Raw genomic sequence first — 13,991 nt, forward strand, 5'->3', positions numbered from 1 at the left:
CAGCTGGATCAGCTGTCAGTCGGCTTTAACAGCTGTTTATGTCTGCACTGTACTAATACTAATAAAAACACAGTTATCAGTGGCAGAGCAGCAGTGTTTCCTCTCTGTAACCTGTAACCTGCTTAACAAACACCTGCACAAGAATAACAGCTGCAGTCTGTATTTCTACTGTGGACTGAGTCCTGCTTAGAGGACCAGGAACCATCTGGCACAATAACTTTATATTATTTATTCATTATTAGCGTTTGCATTTATTGATATTCTGACACTAGAAGTTATGTATTAGTCTGAATGTTTGAGGGAAAATTGAAATGAGGTAACTCACATCAAACCCGACTCTCAGGAATTATCAGCCTCATATGTGACTGAATGGAAATGAGGATAAATGATGTAAAAGGTGTAAAAGACAGACCCTCCTTCTCTCTTTGACTTTAACTGTATCATTAATAAAAGTTAATGGGGGAAATAACAGATCATCAAAAGAAAACTCTTTCTAATAAATGAAGAAAGTTGATTGAGGTCTGTTCGTTGTCAGGTTTTATAAAGCTCTTTCAGTAACAGACTCCTTCAGCCGTGGTGTGTGAAGCAGAGATACTGCAGGTCCTTCTGCTGCTGGAACACTTTACCATCAACATGGTCCGTCTGTTGTTCACACCTACAGTTAATACAGATTATAAGTAGATGGTGAATCAGAAAACAACTAAACTGTAAAATTTTTAATCTGTGATCTGTCTCCAATCCGTAATAAAACTCCAGTGATGTCTACATGTATCAGATCAAACCGATCGGCTCAGCATCCAATCAATAACTGATATTCAATAAGGGGGCGTGTTGGTCGGTATAAACTTCCGTGGAGGACACACTGGAGGATACAATGGTGTATCCTCGCTCATGGCTCCTCCAGCAAGCCTCCTCGCTCCTCGCTCCTCAAGATGCATTTTAGAAATTGGGACGTCCTTCGAGATGGAGTGCTGAGATCGATTTCCGGGTCACACCCGGAGGATCGAGGAGACGAAGAGACGAGGAGGCGAAAAATCTGGAAATGAGATGCAGCTTTTGACTCTGATTTGTAGAAGATCGCTTGTTTAATTCTGCCGATAGTTTGTTTTGAGTCCATTTGCATGTCCGGTAGATAACACGGTGAGAGGCAGCGGGTATATCCTGGTTCACATTCAGTCACAAACGTGATGAGAAGTACATGGGCTTATGGGAAATGTTGTTTGAAATGACTGCGTGATTTGATATTAACTCAAACGTAATTATAAAATACTTTGTATTTAAATAAATAATTAAAAATAGTAATTTAATCAAATAATATAATACACATATACATATTACCTTTATGTTAAGGAAAAAGCTATGGCAGCAGTGGGCACTTGCTTATTTGCATTTAACATGAGACATTTAATATGAGTGTGTGTATTGAATTAAATAAGGATTAATGAATTTTGCAAAGTCTCAAAAAATGAATTTGTTCTTATTTATACTTATTTTGTAATAATGTGTATATTTTCTTTTCTGTATTTTTTTTTCTATTTCAAAAGTTTTTTCACCTAAATGACTAATGACTAATAATAATTCCCAAATGAACTGAACTTTCCACTCAGCCTACAAAACAAAGGAGGGAAAAAGGAAAAGCTGTTTGTCATTGAGTGGATTCCAGTTAAAAGTCTTTGAGCGGATGTTTCAATCTCTCTCAAGTTGGGATACTGCACATATTCAAACAATAACATGACAATGGGAGACTTTGACCAATCACAGGTCATTTCAGAGAGAGAGCGAGCGTTCCTATTGGCTGTGCTCTGGCTGGTGGGCGGTGCTTGGTATTTCCTCAACTGATCTCAACATGGCTGCCGGGTCACAAACTTTCTCATTTTACAGCTAAACAGTACACTATAAGATGATTCTGAAAACATCTGAGGCGAGAAATAGGCAGATTACCTGTCTCATGCACTACTGTCAGGATATAGTGACCGTTTTATGAAAATAACTTGTTTTAATCATATTTGCTCCATTTCTACCCACTGCTGCTTTAACACATGTATGACAGTACAATATTCAATCTGAGAGCAGGGGCTTCACACATGTATTTCTCACATTTGCAGTGCACTGCATTTTGTTTATTTTCTTTCATGCCCTGGACTTGATTCAGTGATTCAGGGACTGACATGAGTTGCCCTGAATCCACTGGAAGAAAATAATACTCTCATGCACAAAATGATTAGATTTTTTTATTTTTTTATTTTTTTATTCTGAGTGAGGTGTGGAGGTGTTTTTTTAAAGCATAAGCACACACATTCTGTTTTCTTACTCCATGTGTACATTCTTTACTATGCTTTATTGATATAAATTCATATTATTAATTAATTCCATCTGTAAAAGATTTTGTAAATGTCAAAAGAGACCTACAGGTAATCTTTGTACCCCGATTATGCCTAAATAAAAAGTAAAATAACATTTCCTGTCATAATTAAATGAAAAACATTTGTTAAAAGGACAATTATTTAGCTTTTTGTCTTTAACAACTGAATGAATTGTTTTTCAATGCTACATTCAAATGAAATCGCAACACAGAAAACAAATTGAAGAGGTGCATTACATCTCAGTGTTCAGCTTAAACCTGCCAATACTAAATGCAAAGCATCATCACAGTTTTCATAAGGAGGTGCAGGAGAGCTTTTTCTTTTTTTTGAGATTTAACGCATCATCCATGCCAAAATGAAAAACAATCAACTGTCCAATCACAGGTTGGGGGTGGGAGCATGAGCAGAGCTTCTCACCGCTGACACAAGCTGTCACATTAAAATAGTTTCCTGTGAGCCAGCTGACTGGAGAGGCACTACTATTGAAGGTACGTTTAGTAACATTAGTGCTTGTGATTGTCTGCATTTAAATATTAGAGGAGAGTGGGCACTATGTTTCTGCAAAGACGCCGTGCGCCGGGACCAAGCCCCCAAGAAGAGCGCCAGTCGTTGATCCCAATTTCGTCATGTGACCGAGCGGACGTTACTGCGCATCTTCCATGTGCCCAATGGATGCGGAAGATCACCGGAAGATTCGGGTACTTTCCCAGATGGAAGTCGAGCCATTTAGGCTTCATGCTCCTCTGAGCAACTTTCATAGGAATGAACGGGGTCCCGCCTCCAACGCTGCATCCAGTTCTCTTTATACATCCATGGTCGGGATACAATTATCAACTGTAACCGCAGTGCGATGCGTCGATTACTGTAGCTAGCCAGTGGGGCACAACAGAGAGACTTGTATGCACTAAAATGCATGTGAGGCCAGCTGGCTATGTAAGCAAAGCACAGCAAAGCTCTGATTACAACACACAAAGAGAGACTTCACTCTCTGCTCAGGTAGACATTACTCCTCTATATCTTTACATAGACAATAGTTGTTTGCTGCTATATTAATGCTCTGAATTTCAAATATAGAACCTTTAACCACACTGTAGTTGTCAGGTGCAGATACTGTAGGAATAAATAAAAACATTGGCAATGAACACTCAAAAACATAATTTAACAGATTCTAAGGTTTTCCAGAATCGTCCATCTTCAGAAGGGCTGGATGCCTTTAACATTCACTTTCATTTTGACTTTCCCTTTTTTTGCAACTCACCATACAAAAATGTACACACTCTCCCATATCCATCACACTTTATCTGATCATTTCAACTTGGGAAGTGATCATTGAGAACTTGCTTGTCGCTTTCTTCAGATCAGGCTTTTATTTTGACATTCTGTACCCAGCCTGGAATTTAAAGCTGGTTTACGTAGAGTAACTGGCTGGCTTTGATCCACTCAACTGAATTTCATTCCACACTTTTAGGAAGTTTAAAAAATGTTTCTTCTCTCTTTTTCAAGTGCTAGTGTTATGTACATCCCGAATCAAACTCCAACCTAAGTTACGTTTTAGTAATCTCCACTGATCCCCAGCCGATTATGCTGCACAGGATGGAGGTGTCATCCCATGTTCCATTATCCTCTGAGCTCATCTGCTTCATCTTTGTGAACTCTCCAAGAGAAGAGTGAAGTCTCCAAGAGACCACACATTATGTCCTTCCATGCAGCTACATGGCATCCAGATGTAGCTCCGCCTGTGCTGAGGTCTAGAGAGGACATGATAACTCCAAGTCACTGAAGGGGGACCTCAGACAACCCAGCACGTCCCCCAGAGAGAAGAGCTTCCTGGTCCCAGCCACCAGGGGCTTTCTGGACCCCTGGAACTGGCCCTCACCAACGTGACCAAGTCAGCTGTCCTGGAGAGGAACAGTAGAGATATGAAGTCAATTGTATCTGAAATTATGACATTTTTACTAGGGGTGTAACGATTCATCTACTACATCGATAGATAGATCACTATAAGCGGTTGATCTCTGTATTTTTGCTCTACCGTTTATATTGAAAATGAGAACAGAAGCAGCAGGTTAAATCACTGTTCATTTAACTTGAATACAAGTTGGTTTATTTTATTTCTTGTTAAATATTGCACTGCCTTGTATCTTGAGAACTGAATCAGCGGGTCCTGAAGTTGCACTTTTTATTATTTTCTAATAAAAGCTGTATGTATTTGCCATTACTCGTTGTTTACTTGTTTATATCCATAATTAATTTATCCCTGATTCCCTTACAAGAAAAACTTTGAGGAATCCTGACCTGCACTGTCCAGTATCAGATATTTATTTCACAGTCACACTGACTGAAGTTTTGGCAAAAAAAAAGTTACTGCATCGATTTTAAGTCATTGAATCGTGTCGTATCGCTCTAGATGAGCCAAATATCGTCCTTCCGAACCTGCGACCCTCTTGCTGTGAGGCAACAGTGCTAACCACTGCATCACTGTGTGCAAACATTTTGAATAGAAATTGTAATAATTCAACTTAAGGGCTACAGATGGCAAATTATGTGGCAATGGACACAAATAAACCAGAGCAGGACTGTTATGCGCTATGTCCCAAAAGTTGTGGCACAGCTGGATCGCCTGTCAGTCTGCAGGTGTTGTATAGCTTGGAGTTTGTATTTGCAATGATAATGTGATGCACTGTCTAAGTAATAAGGGTGTGCAGTTACCTCTGCCAGCACAGTAGTGTTTTTTTTTTGGCTGGACCACACAGGGTGATTGAGTAAGGGAGGGATCTTTCTCCTACCTGACAAAATTACATTTGAAGTGGTTTGACAAAATAATATCGTCAGTGAATGACATTGACTCCGTTTTCATGCAGAGGGCTCGGGAGAAAACGCTTTGAAAATTTGAAAAGGTTGGAAAAGGTCGCTTCCACCTCCACAGGTTCCATTTCCCCATCTGTTAAAACATTACACCTTTAACTAAAGATCTGCAGCCACCTATTCCCTTACCTTCCCTCTGTGTGGATTCCCGTTCAGTACAAGCTCTCCTGATACGTCTGACTTCTCCCGAGAGTCCGTGCTGCACCGTGAAGAAACTGCCTGGTCATTCTGGTTTTCCCAGCGGGCAAAACCTTTATTTTTAGATGTTTTTCTGTGAGTCCTGTATTTCATTTTGGGGAAGGTGTGGGAGCCGCCATCTGTGGCCCCCCAGCTGTGTTCAGACCACGGGGGGTCTGTTTGGGTGGCCTGGCTGATGGTGGCCCTCTGCAGGCGCACAGAGATCCTCTGGGCCGAGCCAGTCATCAGGGTGATGGACTGAGTGTCCAGAGCTGGACCTGCTGATGTGACAGCTGGGAACTCAAACACCTCATCCTCATCTGAAGGAGACAACCCAGAAAATTATTAACAGATTAATTGTTCATCATAGTACAACATCAATGTCTTATACGTAAAATGACAAAAAGAGTAACACGTGAAGCCTTTGTAACTACAATTTGCTTGAGATTCATAAATCCATTTTTCTACGCTGTTTGTGTCACTTTGTTCAGTAAATATCTGTAGCTGAAAATTACCTTTACAAGTGGGCAATGCTGGGCTGCTGGGCAGTGAGCTGTGGGTCAGTCTGGCAGGAGAAACATTGCCCAGAGAGCTAGAGCGGATCAGCTTCCTACAGGCCAGAACCAGCAGCTCCCGACATTGTCTATGACAGTTAACGCCACAGTCTGCAGAGTAAATATAGACACATAAGCTTATATTCAGGGCAAATGTGTTCAGGTAGATGATGTTACTTTTTTTCTCGATTGCCAGATTGGAAGCATGTTCGAGGGATCATGCATGAAAATATGACGCGTCATAGCAGTTGTACTGAAAGATTTATTCAGTTTCACATTTCTTAAAGGGTCAGGTCACCCAAATTGGCCCAAAACCTTGGCAAATACCTAACTCCAGCTCTAACTTCAGTTTCAACCCAGTACAGACTAAGATGTCTAAAATGGCTCTTCTAAATGTAAGATCCATCTCCAATAAGACATTCATGTTAAATGATCTTATCTCTTTTACTGACTTATATTTTATGTTCTTAACTGAACCCTGGCTACAACCTGGGTTTAGCCAAGTTCCTGAATCGTGCCCTACAGATTATGACCGTTTTAGCTGACCTAGGGATTGCCGTGGTGGTGGCCTTGTTACTGTCAGAAAGCATTTCAAATGTAATCCTTTTTCTTCCTTTGAAGTGCTCATGTTTAAACTTGGTGGCCCACTCCTGGTCATATTTGCTGCATATTTAGAACTCCCTGTATTTCTATCCAGTCTCATTTTAAATTATGATAGAATTGTTCTTTGTGGTGATTTTAATATGGCAGATGTTATTCGCACCAAGGTGTCAATAGCCAACAATATTATTTGTACCTGGGGCGGACTAGCCAATGTGGCTTTTTAGACCCAGGTGTATACAGCATGGCAGAGACAAGCACCAGATGTCCGTAGCAAACGATGCTATTTGCACCTGACCCGGGCACAAATTAGATACTGTATGTGTATACACTGATCAGCCATAACATTATGACCACCTGCCTAATATTGAGTAGGTCCCCCTTTTGCCGCCAAAACAACCCTGACCCGTCAAGGCATGGAGTCCACTAGACCTCTGAAGGTCTGCTGTGGTATCTGGCACCAAGCCGTCAGTAGCAGATCCTTTAAGTCCTGTATAAGTTGCGAGGTGGGGCCTCCATGGATCGGACTTGTTTGTCCAGCACATCCCACAGATGCTCCATTGGATTGAGATCTGGAGAATTTGGAGGCCGAGTCAACACCTTGAACTCGTTGCCATCCACATGATGTAAAAGAAAACGTGATTCATCAGACCAGGCCACCTTCTTCCATTGCTCCGTGGTCCAGTTCTGATGCTCACGTGCCCATTGTAGACGCTTTTGGCGGTGGACACGGGTCAGCACGGGCACCCTGACCGGTCTGCGGCTACGCAGCCCCATACACAACAAACTGCGATGCACTGTGTGTTCTGACACCTTTCTATCAGAACCAGCATTAACTTTTTCAGCAATTTGACCTCCAGTAGCTCTTCTACTGGATCGGACAACACGGGCCAGCCTTCGCTCCCACGTTCATCAATTTGCCTCGGGTCTGACCCTGTCGCCGGTTCACCGGTTTTCCTTCTTTAGACCACTTTTGGTAGGTCCTGACCACTGCAGACCGGGAACATCCCAAAGAGCTGCAGTTTTAGAGATGCTCTGACCCAGTCGTCTAGCCATCACTATTTGGCCCTTGTCAAAGTCACTCACATCCTTACGCTTGCCCATTTTTTCTGCTTCCAACACAAAGGTCAAAGTTAAAAATGTTCACTTGTTGTCTAATATATCCCACCCCCTGCCAGGTGCCATTGTAACAAGATAATCAATGTTATTCACTTCACCTGTCAGTGGTCTTAATGTTATGGCTGATCAGTGTATGTACTGTATGTATATTTTTCCTAAATTTTACCAAGTAGTTTTATTGCCTAAACCTAACCAAAATATGACTGAAAACAGAAAATAATAGTAACAAAAACAGAAAATAATAAGTCCTTTAAGTGGTCTCTTAGGTGAAAGTCCAGAGTTTAACCCCTTCATCCACCACAACCTACTCCCTATACAAACTTTCTTTATATTAATACTAGTATTACTACTAAATCTTTCTGCTAGAAGGGCATTCTGGCAGAAAAGCCTTCGGCTAGCTAACTATTGTTAAATTAAGTATATAATCAACTTGTTATATTCAACGTGTAAATAGTGGAAGCTGACGTGTGACTATTCTCATCCGGGTGCAAATAGACACGTCGTTATAATATTCACGCTGACAAGTCTTCCCACTTCACCACCTGGGGGTGCCGAGTTCTCCACAGGACTGCCTGTCTGACACAATAAACTGGATGTCTTTAAACTTTGTCCAGCTCAATTCTAATAAAACAGAAATACTTGTTATTGGTCCCCAGCATATCACACATCTACTGCCATCTTCTGGTTACCTGTCACAACATATCAAGCCTGTTGCAAGAAATCTTGGTGTCCTGTTTGATAATAATTTATGTGCAACATATCACAAAGCTTGTCCAATCATGTTTGCATCAACTTAGAATATTGCAAAAAATATATATTTGAACTTTTAGACATGCGGAACCTGTTTTGCATACTTTTATCTCCTCGCTCCATGATTATTGCAACAGCCTCTTGTCTTAATCATAAATCTTTGAAACGATAACAGATGGAACAGAACTCAGCGAGGTACGAGCACATCACACCTTTTTTCAACTTCTTTACATTTGCAAACTCATGACCTGGCTCCAAGATATATTTTTGACCTTTAAATCCCTTATGATCCTTTACGTAATTTGAGATCCTCAGGCAGTGGTCCTCTGTCTCTTCCAGAGTCCAGGCTGAAAACCAAGGGAGACAGAGCTTTTGCAATCATGGCCCCGTGGCTCTGAAACCAAGGACATGAGGCTGTCTGAGTCAGTGTCTTCTTTTAAGTTTCTTTTAAAAACATACTTTTATCGGAAAGCATATCCTGATTTTATCTGAGCTGCCTGTTTATCTTATTGGTTTTTAATTTCTCGTTTATTATTTTTCATGTATTTTATATTTCATTTTGGTATTTCATTAAATTTTCTCTCTGTGAAGCACTTTCAAGTTTGTTTTGATCAGTGTTCTATAAATATACTGTAATTAATATTATTTAATTTTTGGCTAGTCTTTACAGAAGAATGCAATGAAACAATACCTTTGCACTTGTAGCCCTGTTTGATGATTCCCCAAAGCTGCAGATCCAGAAACGTAAGGAAGGGGGGAGGTGGGTACAGAAAATACAAAACACAACATTAGAAAATAAAAGCATGGAGGCATGTTCCTAAAGCCAAGTCATCACAACATTCCCTGTAACAATGTGTATATTACTATATGCCTGTTGCATCTGTGAGAATGTGACTTCACAGTGTGTGGCTCAAGACAGATGTGTCATGCCCAACAGCATTTTTGGGAATTAGACTGATTGATTGGTCAGTTTAAATGCAATGTTTGCAAATTTTCATTGCCAGTAGGATGAGACGACATGGAAAGTGCAGTGACAGAATTTTAGAGATACACACAAATCCAGCACAATGTTCACAGAAGGTGGGCTTCAGGTATGTCATCTCCTGGAAGTTGTGGATGAAACCTGGACCCATCTTACACTGGAGCAGTGGGTTAGCCCGCAGGAAATACGCTATCATCTCATCCTTACTGATCAATCCATCTCTGAGAGAAAGAGGAGCAGAGAGGGAGAAGAAAGAAGGGAGGATGAGTAGAAAGAGAAGATAGTCATTTACAGGTGTACCAGGTCAAACATCATATTATTCATCCCCATGATTAAACTAAAATTACAGAATTATAGGAAAGGAGTGTGCTCTCCCCTACATAGCACAGCTGTTCTCAAACTGTGGTCACATCTAAGCACAAGTACCACCTGCATCTTACATGAGGCCAAAAAAAACAAAAAAACAAACCTCAATACTGCCAAGAAATTAATGAAAAAACCTGAATCTCCACAACTGTGTTGGAGATGGCATTACTGTATCATTTCTTTAATTAGAGCATTTCATCTATGATAGGTAGGATGTGCAGGCTGCTGAAGTGCACAGGGTGTACTGTATGTGTCAATGTATAATAAACAAAACAATACTTATATTACAAAAATTGAATTAAGAACTTACAATAATACAAATTGATGTAATAAGCAGCATTTTCCCCCAAAAAATGTATTGACTCATTTAAGAATAATGCCTCTAAATCATCACTTATGACCCATTATTGTTGTTATTATTATTATTATTATTATTAAGTGTTGTGGTGTCTGAATCTGCAGAGACCCTGCAGCCCTCTGCCTGTATTTTCTCTTTTCTTATTATTTAGCTGCGTTAGGGATGTTTCTGGGCGTCAGCAAAGAGCCTTTTGACCCTGTAGGGATGCAGGTTACTATATGAAGGATGATGATTGAAATGAATGACTAGTACTAGTACTGGTTACTGTATGAAGCGTGTGCACGTGCTCGCCTGGTGGGAGGGGCTTATAGGACAAAGATGGGAGAAAGGAGAGCTGCAGGATGAGGGCTGTATTTCCAAATTCTGGCATTTTTACAGAAGCAGTACAGTAGCACATGAGACAGATAATCAGGTTCCCGTGCCTCCTTTTAGTGCTCCTAATGGCATATTCAAGATTTACGCGCCAGAAGGAAAACAATCAATCAGAGCCGCAGAGTCTCTAACACAGCTGTCAATCACTGCTCGTGAAGCTTGTGAACTCTGATCAAACGGTCAAACTAGGCAGCGCTGATCAAATATCAATATAATCAAGATTATGTTACTGTAATGCCTATTTCTCGCCTCAAATGGTCTCAGAAACAATGTAATTTTAAAATATGTCCAAGGAAAATGTTGATATTCCCAACGGCCTCATCCTTCTTTTCTCCTCATTATGCCTTTGCATTAACTACATTATGTTACCCACTTGCTACCTTGCTAAATTGTTAGCCTCTGTAGCTTCTAGATGCCAACAGTAACGTTAATATTGGCTTTGCTTAGCAGCAGCGTTCTCACGACTTCACCACTTGAACGCCAAGCATATCGTGCATAAACATGATCTCACAAGTTCCTTTTGAAGGCACCAATAGTGTACTGTTTCGCTGTTAAATGATAAAGTTTAGAAAACGGCCACCACATTGAAAACAATCGAGCCAAAACCAAGCACCGTCCACCGGCCGGAGCTAACGTTCTCAGAATCTTGATTCATGTTTGATCAGCGCTGTCTAGTTGGACAGTTTGATTGGAGTTCACGAGCTTCACAAGCAGTGATTGACAGCTGTGTTAGAGACTTCTCACTTTATTATTGATTTCCTTCTGGTGCGGTGGAATCTTGCAAAATGCCATTAGGAGCCCTAAAAGGAAGCAGAAGAACCAGATTTTTTTTTTTTTACAGATTATCTGTCTCGTGTACTACTGTCAGGAGTTAGTGACAGTTTGAGCAAATACTAAAAAATATATTTTTATTAAAGTTACCAACTGTAGATTTAAACTACATCATCATGCTGTGATTGGGTTGGACTAAAAAAATACAGTTACTGTAGACAATTATTTGAACATTTATACTCACTGATCTTTGTCCAAAACACAGAAGGAGTCCAGGAAGGGAAAATTAGCAGCGATGCTCTCAAAGTCCTCTTGAGAAATATAGCCATCATGGTCATGGTCATAATTCCTGAACACAGACTTTCCCATTGACAAGAAACAAGTTACACACACATATCTACATCTGACCAGCCGAGCTGTTTTCTGCATTCTGTAGGTATAATTTGAAAAGGGGTGTTGTCTACTCACATCTACCACCTTCCTGATGTGTTTATTGACCACAGAAGGGTCTGGTTTAGTGTTGAAACCGGAGGCCCAGTCCAGTGGGACCATAGGTTTGTTGGGAGTTGTTGGAGAGGTAGGCTGTGAGGAAGGATACAGTACACATACACAGTTCAGCAAATAATGTGTTGCACACAGAGTACATATTTCCAATTCTCCCAGTAGTTCCAAAGGAGCAAAAAAGAAATAAAAAAGTAGAAATATTTGTAAAGTTGTCAAAAAGAAGTATCATGGCAAAAGGGTCTTTAACATTTCAGCAAAAGTATCAAGTTTTTTGAAACTGCACACACTCAGTGTGGACGAACCTGAACACAAAATACAAACCATTTCAGCTGAGACTTACCAATAATTTGGAGTTACGTGGTTCCCTTAGCAATGACAACTCATAAATTTCATCTTCTGTGTAATAAAGGTCTAAAGAAAGCTGAAAATACAAGGGTTTTGGATATATAATTAGTTAAAAAAATCAATGAACAATTGAAAACAACATAGTGAGCTTTCATTCAATGTATTAGACTACTGAATGTTTGTGATATATCAAACTCAAGTGCTGATGATTCTCTCTTGTATTACAGCGATTGGGTGCTCCTCCATTAATCAAGTGCAATCCACAGAGCACTATACTGTAGAGCAGTTTCCAATCTGCTGTTTCTCAGCAATATTTTGGCAGAAACAATGAGCAATGTTTAGTACTGAAACTACATTGGTGAAAGCAGTAAATCACTAACTCACTATTCTTGGTCATCTGGAGCTTAACAACAGTCCGTAACAATATTCTGCCGAGCAAGTTCTCATTCCCAGGGCGTCAAATAGCGACACTTCGTCACGGCCATCGACGTGTGATACCACAAGGCAACCTTAAGTGCCAGTATGAGACACCCCGGGCTTTCCATTACCTACAATGTAAACCCATCCGCATCGATATTAAACGCTCAGGGAAAGTGCTGTGGTGACGTAGTTTAAAGAGCCAAAGAGACACACATGGCGGGAGGTGGATGGGTCCAACACAAGGCTTTCATCTAGAAGACCGCTGTTTGAATCCGGTGCGTTAAGTTACACTTTCATGTTACAATCAGCTGTTCGTTCATGTTCCATGTTCACAACAAGCAGTTTCATTTTCACTTTACAAACATAGCAGTTTTAAGCCCAAACATGTCGTTTTTTCCTAAACCTAACTAAGGCCCTGTTCACACCTGGTATTAGCATGCGTCCTCAGTGATCCGATCACAAGTGGACAGCTTTAAGTACGTCTGTTCACACCTGGCATTAAAATGCGTCTCCACACGTCTTCAGTGGCCACTTGTGAGCCGATCTCTCTTCCCCGCCCCATATACAAATAAACACATAGTAAACACACGGCTAATACAGCAGACGTTGTGCCGTAATATTACATGAATATCAGTGGTAATATCCTACATATTCGTTAATTCTGGTACATTGTATTAACATCAAAATAAAAGGTTATTGTACCGGCGGTGCCCGCGGACCTCCGCACCGCCGGCGCCGCTGGCACCGCTGCTTTTGCCAGACAACAACGGGGTACAGCGCTCCAGAGAGCCAGGGAGGACAGAAAACAGGCAGGCGGTTGGGTGTCAGCTCCGCTCAAAGCAGCGGAACAAAAACACCGACACATCTCCGACAGTATGATAATAATGCACTTCACATGCCAGTCTACATACAGTAGAGCACAGAGGCCGTTTCCATGCTGACAAGCGCCCGTATCTGCCTGTTTATTAACCTGAGGGGCGCGGTGATCCCGCGGATCCCAGCTGGACATCAGATGAGTAGGCGGTCCTTAATATGGCCAGGACGCATTTGCGTACACACTGCTAAAAGAATGTGGTCATATGTGGCCCAGACCACCTCTGAATGTGGTCTGAACGATCCGATCTCAATGCGTCCTCAATGCGTCTTGAGTGTGTTAACACCTGTACTTAAAACTGTCCACTTGTGATCTGATCACTGAGGACGCATGTTAATACCAGGTGTGAACAGGGCCTAAGTTGTTTTGTTCCCTAAATCTAAAGTGACGCCAAAGGGGGTGAAAAAGCTGCAGTATGTGACGAGTTGGGTGTGTTTTTCTAAAAGATATTTTATCTTTCATAAATATATTTTAGACTGGTCTGTAGTGTTAGACCTGTCTTAATTCTGCTCTTATATTAGTCTAATGCAAGTTACACAATCACGAAAGTCACAGTCACAAAAATAAGAAG

General features: G+C 40.9%; 1 protein-coding gene across 3 annotated transcripts in view; it reads right to left on the minus strand.

Moving 5' to 3' along the window:
• Nucleotides 1–2,211: 2,211 nt before the first annotated feature.
• Nucleotides 2,212–13,991, minus strand: part of rasgrp3 (RAS guanyl releasing protein 3 (calcium and DAG-regulated)) — a 51,658-nt gene continuing 39,878 nt past the window's right edge. For all 3 annotated transcript variants that reach the window (XM_037783103.1, XM_037783101.1, XM_037783102.1), the window contains exons 10-17: nucleotides 12,122–12,202; nucleotides 11,746–11,859; nucleotides 11,522–11,637; nucleotides 9,484–9,631; nucleotides 9,120–9,156; nucleotides 5,921–6,070; nucleotides 5,358–5,725; nucleotides 2,212–4,261 (exon numbers count right to left, since the gene is read on the minus strand). In XM_037783103.1, coding sequence (XP_037639031.1) covers nucleotides 4,253–4,261; nucleotides 5,358–5,725; nucleotides 5,921–6,070; nucleotides 9,120–9,156; nucleotides 9,484–9,631; nucleotides 11,522–11,637; nucleotides 11,746–11,859; nucleotides 12,122–12,202 — 1,023 coding nt within the window. In that variant the 3' untranslated portion in view covers nucleotides 2,212–4,252. The remainder of the gene's footprint in view (nucleotides 4,262–5,357; nucleotides 5,726–5,920; nucleotides 6,071–9,119; nucleotides 9,157–9,483; nucleotides 9,632–11,521; nucleotides 11,638–11,745; nucleotides 11,860–12,121; nucleotides 12,203–13,991) is intronic.

The sequence above is a fragment of the Sebastes umbrosus genome, chromosome 10, assembly GCF_015220745.1.
Source record: "Sebastes umbrosus isolate fSebUmb1 chromosome 10, fSebUmb1.pri, whole genome shotgun sequence".
NCBI classification, from domain to species: Eukaryota; Metazoa; Chordata; class Actinopteri; order Perciformes; family Sebastidae; genus Sebastes; species Sebastes umbrosus.